The sequence below is a fragment of the Sphaeroforma arctica genome, assembly GCF_001186125.1.
Source record: "Sphaeroforma arctica JP610 unplaced genomic scaffold supercont1.620, whole genome shotgun sequence".
Classification (NCBI taxonomy): domain Eukaryota; class Ichthyosporea; order Ichthyophonida; genus Sphaeroforma; species Sphaeroforma arctica.
Window position 1 is genome coordinate 42,103 of NW_014039938.1, and position 9,203 is coordinate 51,305.

Here is a 9,203-nt window from a genome sequence, read left to right on the forward strand (position 1 = left end):
CATAAACACACACTTAAATATATATATATATATATATGCATTCATATATATGTATATATGTATATTTGTGTTAATATATATATACATATATATATCTATATATCTATATATATACATATATATATATATATATATATACATATATATATATATTTACGTTTATATATATATATGTAGATCTATGTTAATGTATATGTATATATTCAAATATACTTAGTGGCAGTACTATGTACATGTTTTTATTGTATGTGCATATATAAATATGTATATATAGATCTATTCAATAGAGAATAACAATACAAATTGTGTGCGCATACTTATATGTCATAGATGCCTGCTTATTGATGTCTATGTGGAAATATCATATTTTTAATGCGGATGCGTACATTGACGATCTCTGCGACAGTACACATAAATCTGAAGATATGTAAACAAAATTGTAGATACAAATAGATTTGGAAATGTGGATGACGTTTTTGTACTGATGGTAGCACCATTTTGTAACTAATATTGGGTGTTATTTACAGAAGTAAGGGTAAGAAATAGTTTTGCATGATTCATGCATAACTTGCTCACAATTTTACTAGAATATCGCAGAATATACCTCGCCATCTGTTAATAGAAATCATGCTGTACTTACACGAACAGTTGTTATTTTATTCAAATCCGCAGGCATTCTATTACATATCATACGCTGTGCTGACTAGGAAGTCAAAAGTATTCAACATGATGTCATTGGGGGATAAAGCGGACTGCGCAGCGAGGACGTATTCGACACTCCATGCATTGGTTGTCTCCAACGGGTTACTGGCTGTGGCAATCAGTAATAGTTTATGGCGTATGTGTTTGAAAATTCACGAGTTACAATGTGTTTGCGAATTCACCCTGATGTTGTGCGTTTCCGCGCGATTCTTATTCTTCAATAGTGGCTCTGTATGCCCTCAGCGTTATGGATTTAGGGTTTCTTTTCGATTATATTCCGTGTGTTTGACCTTGTCTATTCATACCGTGTATGCACATGAGACTCTGTTTGTAGTATGCCCCAATAGCTCGAGGTGTGTATTGGCAGAAAAACTTAGATATGAACTGCAACTTATAGAGTTGTCATTTCGCGACTAGTGCTGAGGGCGTACGCATCCGTGAGCTTCTCCGCATTTATTCTAAAAATACACAATGATAACGGCAGGGTAGTAAGTGCATGCTGAAGTTAATCCATGCTTTGGGCCTTTCTCCGGAACCGTTTCGCCCGGGCCTGATCACAGCTTTAATATATGCACCCTTGATGGCTACATTATACAGTGGACGTCCTCGGAAATAAAGCACATACGGCGGAGATTTTCTTTGCGTTCAGCTGTGGATACTTTGCCTTCGATTGCTGGGTGGTTGCCAGCACACGTTTGGATAACTGGATTGTTTTCGTCGTCCATCATATATGCGGAGTAATGCCATGTAAGTTTCCTATTTCTATGGGGTTCGTCTTGTTCGCGTTAAAGATTTTTTGGGTAAGCAGTTGAATAGGATTCTTTTACGGTGATTGCTTTAAGAGCTAAAACTTCTAAATGGCTCTTAATTTTGGGTTTTCTATCCATCTTATACTTGAAATAAAAACGCATGAACAAGATCAGGAAAAATGTTGCTGGTCAGGATGTTCGAATGGCTATACATTACAAGGTCGTGAGTTTCATGAACATCTGGTCAACATAATATCTAAGAGATATGTTCTTTTTTCTGTGTGACGCAACTCGACTGCTCTGGTGTCTGAGATACATACGGAGTGATATATAGTATTTGGTTTGTCAAAAAAAGCGTTAAAGGGTCAGGATATGATTAAGGCTGACGTATATAAGTGACGCTTCCATGCTATTCTCGCGTATGGCAAGGTGTACATGTGAACATGTGTTCAAACTTAGAGTGGCAGACCGTCCACGGAGCTCTGCGCAGGCCAACAACCGATTAGTCAATATTTTCGTATAGAATTATATATGTCGCCTTTGTCAGATTCGTACTTCGAAAATGTGAACCGCTTGTTGTAGTACAATTATATATTAAAATTGTAGCACGTTGTGGAATCAGCTTTTATCATCGAATGTCAGATTACAGTTGTATGCTGAGAGTAATCTATTGTGTCATTTGTGCCATGCGGAAATTCTAGCAGCTGTTCTCAATTACACTTTAATTGGCTGATGCTTTGCAGATGCAACCGCTTGTTTCTGGCCCGGATGTGCCAACTCTTACTATCTACTTTGCATAGGAATGATGGTGGAATATACTAATCCGTTGATAAACGCTCTATGGTGGATGGACAAGTACAAGAAATCGGTAAGGGTGCATACAGTGATCCACCTTTACCGCGTGTAACCAGCATGACAGCGCAGGGTAGAGACGCGATTCAACTGATGGGCTTTGAGTTTACATTCGCTTATCCATCAATCCATTTATCTCCGCACAGCATCTCAATGTCTACTCTTGGACTCTTTACTGTCACTTCGGGATGTGGATAGTTGTTCGGCAACTTCTGCCTGCGTACTTGACATATTTGATCATAACGGTAAGTGAGCGAGAGACTGTGCACCAGCTCACTCAAATTCTGACGGCGACTGATATGGACAAGCCAATACGAACCTTTATGAGCTTGTTCGCGCCAGCATAAATTTCTCATAGCAGTCTTATGGCCAATAGTCATAGGCCAAAATCGGGTCTTGTCATAGTTCAGGAAAGCGGAAGACTTTGTATTTGCACCACCCATCGTAGAGCTCTACTCTCTGTCTTTCTACAGGTGGTTTCGACTTCCGGACTCTGCCTATGTGCTATACCTATATATATAACAGCAATCTTCGTCGTCCCCTTTTGCACATACGTGTTCGCTACGATACTGACCCCTGAGCTGACCGCGCATGTAAGTTGTGCTTTCCGTTGTCATTATGGCAGGATTCTGATTTGAGGATTTGTCTAGTATGCTGTGAGCTGTTGCAGCATTATATGATCATTTGAAAGCAATGCCAGTACTCTGTGAACAGTTCCGTAGATGTATGTGATTTGTGGGATATTAAATGGGAATACGGTTTCCACCTCACGTGCTTCGCGCTTCACAGATTCGGTCCAAAGCGAAACGAAGAAGAAAGCGCATGGACTTGTTGAAGAAAAGGCGACCAAGCACTGGAATCTCAGAGGTAGCGGAGGAGTTTGACGAGGGTATGTCATCGCATGCATACATGGTCCATAGCAATATCTCTTGCGGGTATTTATCAATAAAATTGATAGCAAGTTCGTACCAGCTGTTGTTGTGTGCACTTGTTATATATGAATATTCGCATACATATAGGATGAATATGTATGCTCGATATACATCTACACATGTATTCACTCGGATGTAAAGTCGTATATAACCGCACAGATACAACTGGTATAATGGTAAACTTAGGAATTCATATTTGCACATCAACAAGAATATTCTTACGTTCAACATTATAAATTATGTGTGTATCGGTGTACATACACACTCGCAGATATACGATATGGTGCTGTTATGAAAAGTTGTAGATAGTAAACTAGGACTAGTATATAGTAGTGCACCCACACACATGTCTGCCGTACGAACACACACATGTGTATACATGTGTATCCATGATCATTTTCAATTGTAATTATAGACAAGATTGATACCTAAAGAGAGGTGGTGTGTGCATATGTAATTTAAGTTAATTATATCTTTCTATAACTCTAAACTGTATACCTTCGGTAGCTATGTGTACAGATAGGATAGTACCAGAGAAGGCGTTTTCTACTCCCAGTTTAGATACATATCGCACCTCGTCCGCTGTTTGTATGAACTCTCAATCTATCGTGGGAATTGTTTTTTAGGGTTGGGTCGCTTCACAGACAGTGTGGAGGATGCGTATGACGCTCAAATGGAAAGGCTACAGCCTTACTCGGCACGTATGAACGAGTATTACGAGCAAATGCCCGATATGCCAGAATTGCCTGAGCCACCTGCAAGGGTGAGGGAGGCCATGGAGAAGGCGCGAGAAAGGGCCAAGCCTCTCATGGATGGGATGCACGAGCGTGCTAGGCCAGTGCTCGATTCTCTACCTAACATTGATCTACCAAGGAATAGGAAAAACCTACCGCACGGGTTGTAACAAAAGTTCAAGAGTATTGGGCCTGCCAGTGCACAGAGACTAGGATTAGATTCCTGATTGGCTATTCAGGCAGCACCTGCCTTTTTCGCACAAACCGATTTTCCTCCTTGGTCGTAGATGCAGGCAGGCGAGGAGCGAGATATCTGCAGCTGCAGATAGGTAATCAGTGTGATTTTGATGTGAGAGAACATCATCACTGTACATAGCAACGATTACAGCACTGGTATCTTCGCTGGTAACCATTTCGATGGCTTGCATCACGCACTGTATTGGTATCTTGTATTAACATGTTTCTGAATCCGCCCGTAGTGGAGAATTCCTCGCTAAAATGTGCAAAAAACGTACGGCGGACGTCCAGGTTCCTGCTAAATAGACCGTCGAGCATACATTGCCTTAGTTTATAATAAGGCCTAATAGCTTCATAAGAGAGTACACAATCGCTTCTCCTGGTGCCAACGTATTGTACCGTTGTGTACATCGAATTATAATTAAATAGTCTACATTTTCTGTTAGCCTAGATAAAGTAGTACAGAGTGTTGAACATCGTAGTTTCCTTGTATATAGTAGATTTTGGCGGTGGCACTGCAACGCATCAACACTTCGAATTATAGTGTTTGAGATCCCTTTCCAAATTGATTGGCCGAGGTTGCAGTTATCGGATTTCAATCCGCATGAAAGTGCTTATCCAATTTTTTTTCTTTTCCTTTTTCGTTGTGATCATGCCTCAATCTTTTTCAAGTTGCACGGCATTGTACAAGTTTGTGTTTGCCGTGGTATTGGCTCAAAATATATTGCCCCGCAATTCGCGCTCTCAATGAACCGTTAATTCGAATCGTATGCGATCCAAGATGCCACATCTTGCTTCAAATATTTTTGCTTGTAGCATGTAGATTTGTACACTTTAGACTGGGAGTGGCTGTGTAACTGTTTTTAACCATATGTGTATTGTAAATATTTGCTCTGGTTTTATCTCCAAAACGTACACCATAAAACCTGAACCTTTGGAACAATGGAAATAAACCATGAATTTCATGAATTATTTTTTGTGTTTTTATATATTGTATATCCCATTTCAATGGTGCTTGACCCTTTATCGCCAATGGATTGTATATCTGGTCATAATGAGTAGAATATACGTGAAAAAGTAATACCGCGGTCATATGACCGAAACAATGTAATAGTATCCATAAAACGCAATACAATTTTCCTGCAAGCCAACTCAAAAGTTGGAGAAGAGGGCAAAAGAAATTGTAAGTGTTTTGGGTCAACCTATGTTTGCTTGAGACACCTCTCCCCCGCGCGCCTCCCTCCCCAGAGAGTTGCTAACTGATAAGAATCATATTTTCAAAACAAATTTTAAAAAATTTAAACATAATTAATTGTACGCTGTGTTATATAATTTATAGCCCAAATTTGCAGCAATCCAGCTAAAAAGCGCAATTCTTTACGACAAGATTTACACTTGTTTTGTTACTTATCGACCTCTTCCTCTTCTTGAAGTTGGCATGTTAGGGCATCTCCAAGCAAAATATCCACACTATCGGTACTTAACGGGGTCTTGTTCACTCTCGCCAGGTCATTATTACTGGAGGGTTCACTAATTTTTCTCGACGATTCTTGAAGTTCCCCACTTCCATTCGGAGATGTCCTTGCACTTACAATGTGGCCACTCTTCCGTCTTTTCTTTTCATACCGATGAGTCAGCATCCTCAGCAGAGTGGGGCTGGTTCCTTTCTCTCTGTCCTCATAATACTTCTTATCGGACAATTTCCTGGCTCTAGCAGCTCGGAAAGTGCTTTTATATTTGTCCTTGTTTTTAGAATGGATTTTTGATTCTGATACAGTCGTTGCGAGCGTCTGACACCTGTTGTCTGATCTCACGTCATGGCTGTGTCTCACATCAGACATGTGTTCCACTTCATGGCTGTGTGACCCCTTGAACTTTTCCAGATCCATTTCCTTGAGTTTCTTCTTGTTCTTGTAGTGCAAAGAGATGGTCTTGCCACTCATCGCTCGTCTCGGTCTGGACTTATCAAGGCGCAATGACTTTGACGAAGTGGGTTCTACGGCTTGACTCTCGGGGTGCATTCGGACCAAGAGGTCTAGCTTTTCCGAACCTGACATCTGCGCACTCTTCTCCAAGAATCGGTGCATAGAAAACGGGCTAACTGTTTCATTTGTGGAGCCTTCTGCGAATTCATTCCTGCCGCTATGTAACACACTACCATCGTTTTCTTCCGCCGACAGAATTTCCTCATCGAGTGAAAGACGATCATCATTTGCGTCTCGGTCCATGTCTTGATCGTGTGTCGTGCGTGTGGAAAGACCAACAAAACTGTCTGAAAGTGACTGGGACAGAGCGAACTTCTCTTTTAGCGGCTTAGTGCTGACCGGATTTGTATCGGGTTCAGGGGTACGTGCATTAATCTGCGACGATATGTCGCTGAGCATTCCGCTTAGTCCCAATTCCTCGGTCGATACACCCCGAGATATAATGCCTTCGTCATCGGTCAGCTCAAAACACGGTATCGAAAGCGCCCTCGAAGGCTTGCCGTTTAACTCGGAATCACCCGTAGATGAAACCTTCCTCGCGCATCCGAGACCATCCTCCACTTGGTGTGGGGGCGAGCCCCTCCGTGGGTTAGCACTTAGTACGCTTGTGGTTTGTAGTGTGGGCGTGATAGTAAGGCTATCTAAAGCGGGGACGACCCAATTTGCGACGATTCGAGGTGAACGTTCCCCATTTCCAATGAGTTGCAAGTCTTGAGGGGCGCCTATCACATGCGCCATCGCGCTATACACAGAATTCGGCTCATCTGCTTCTGACTGTTCGGATTCCTCACTGTCTGGTTTCAAATTGGCCGAGCTTCCTCCACCCGGCCACAACTTAGTCAAGTCATCCATCGATGAAGGGCGGAATGCATCGCGTCCCAGCCCAACCGTGCTTTCGGACAGCTGACTATCCGCACTGTCCGACAAAACTGCGGTCATGCCCTCGGTCGGTGCCCGTTCATGTTCATCGGTAGTCGTAGGCTCGTACAGTGAACGTATCATATAGTCACTCGGGCGCTGTATAGATCCTGCACCGCTTGCTGACTGCTTTTCCCATTCCAAATGGGTTGTAAGCACTCCTACCGTATCAGCTCCCTCGTCAATAATGGGTTGACCCTCACTATTCCCCTCCGAGCACGACATCTCCGTAGCATGCACAACTCTATGGGCATCGCTCGCACCAGCCACACTGGTCTCCTCGTCATTGGGTTGGCCAGGCATAGTACTACCGTATACAGTACACCCAGAGTCCGCTATGGGTTCTCTTTTGGGGACAGCATCTGTCAGGAGCATATTCGGGCCACTTCGGCCGTTATATCTCTCCTTGGCTATAGGACTCGTCCTAGTCTGATAGTTTCCAATCCGAAGCTTCGGCTTGTCAGCGTCACACTGGCGTTTGTGCGTTGGATTGTAGTTTGTACTTGTAGTTGCATCCCAGCTCAAATTCTTATTTTGTATTGATGACAGAGATGAACTCCTCTGAATAGTGACCGCTCCTTTCCCCCCAGATCGCATCCTGTCCTGACGTTCTGGACTAGATTGATGGCCCACAATGCCTTCACTAACTGTCACCAATATGAGTCGATCACGCGACGAAGGGTAAATAAACGACGCATCTACTTCAGGCGCCGAGTTTGGATTGTAGAGTGACCCGGTCGATTTACCTTCTAGTCTACTTGCACGACCCGCTCCACGGCTTAATGGCGTATTGGAAATGGAGCCCATGCTTCTGGTCTGGATTGGAAAACGGGTGCCCACATCAAAGTCGCCTGTGAACACACGCCTGCCAAGGGTGCCTCCAGCCTCTTGATGTGGCTGTTGATCTCGTAGTTGCTGCAATTGTTGTTGACGTTGCTTTATATGTTGATGTTGTTCGTGTGGTTGGTGTTGCGAAGGTGCTTGGCAAGTCGTTTCTGGCCGTGAGAACAGCGTATTTGCTCTCATGGTTAGCTTTGTTGGTGAATTCGATCTCCGTCGCGGGGTAGACAGGTTCGCCCCTGTTTGTTTGCGCTCAACCCCAGGTGACGATGAATTGGTCTGTGACGTGTGCCTACACACGGGTGTCCTGGTGAGACCGACCAGTGTGCTAGTGGCACTAAGCCCCATGTCCGTATCATTCGCCGCTCGGTGTAACAATTCTTGCAGAACATCACCGTCAGGTACACGTTCTCGGTTCTCCATGCAGAATCTAGACGGCTTAATCACACTGCAACTGCTGCGTCGATTCATTCTGTTTCGTGTCCCGCCTTGGACCCTATGCGGAGAATCGGTAGCCTGATCTCTCGCTCGCCCTTGAGCTTCCATCCGTAGATCACCACCGCTATCGCTGCCATCCTCCAGTTCAGCATAACTGAACACTTGCCCCATGACTACAGGTGCACTGCCAGGACTGGGAACCGGAGAAAACGGACTGTTGCAAGGCGTATCCACTAACTTCCCGCGGTTGTTGGAGATTCGAGTGGGCGTTTTATCTAATACACTTCGAGATGATATGACACAGTTGGCTGGACTGTCCATAGATGTCGCCTTTTCAAGATCAGGTTTAGATGGTGATGAATCACGAGGGGATGTATTTATCATACGCTGTGCGAGTTGTACTAAGGAGCTTTTCCGCAGGTGCAATCGCCTAGCAATAGTCTGCGATACCAAGTCAGAAATGAATAATCAAATCTTAGCGAGACGATAACATAATATAAGTAAATTCCAGCGAACAGTACATTTATCAGTGACCCAAGCACTAGACGGGCCGACTTCCTAAACAGAATGAGAGATATACAGATAAATTCACTCGTACATATGTAAACATATATAATAATAAGATAAACATAAAAATATAATAAATATACAAATAAATATATTGTGATATATATATATATATATATATATATATTGTGATATATATGTATATAGATATAGATATAGATATAGATATATATATATATATATATACTATATATATATATATTGTATATATATATATATATATATATTATTATATATAAGTATATAATA

The 9,203-nt window shown here is 42.6% G+C and overlaps 2 protein-coding genes across 2 annotated transcripts in view; one reads left to right on the plus strand and one right to left on the minus strand.

Moving 5' to 3' along the window:
* Positions 1-5,052, plus strand: part of SARC_07664 (hypothetical protein) — a 6,099-nt gene extending 1,047 nt beyond the window's left edge. The window contains exons 2-8 of the mRNA XM_014298393.1: positions 673-838; positions 1,300-1,449; positions 2,195-2,319; positions 2,450-2,548; positions 2,777-2,896; positions 3,093-3,192; positions 3,862-5,052. Of these exons, the coding sequence (XP_014153868.1) occupies positions 673-838; positions 1,300-1,449; positions 2,195-2,319; positions 2,450-2,548; positions 2,777-2,896; positions 3,093-3,192; positions 3,862-4,139 (1,038 nt within the window). The 3' untranslated portion in view covers positions 4,140-5,052. The remainder of the gene's footprint in view (positions 1-672; positions 839-1,299; positions 1,450-2,194; positions 2,320-2,449; positions 2,549-2,776; positions 2,897-3,092; positions 3,193-3,861) is intronic.
* Positions 5,053-5,518: 466 nt separating this feature from the next.
* The window catches only part of SARC_07665 (hypothetical protein), a gene marked incomplete at its 5' end in the record, with an annotated part of 7,257 nt that continues 3,572 nt past the window's right edge, over positions 5,519-9,203 (minus strand). The window contains one exon of the mRNA XM_014298394.1: positions 5,519-8,828. Within this exon, the coding sequence (XP_014153869.1) occupies positions 5,610-8,828 (3,219 nt within the window). The remainder of the gene's footprint in view (positions 8,829-9,203) is intronic.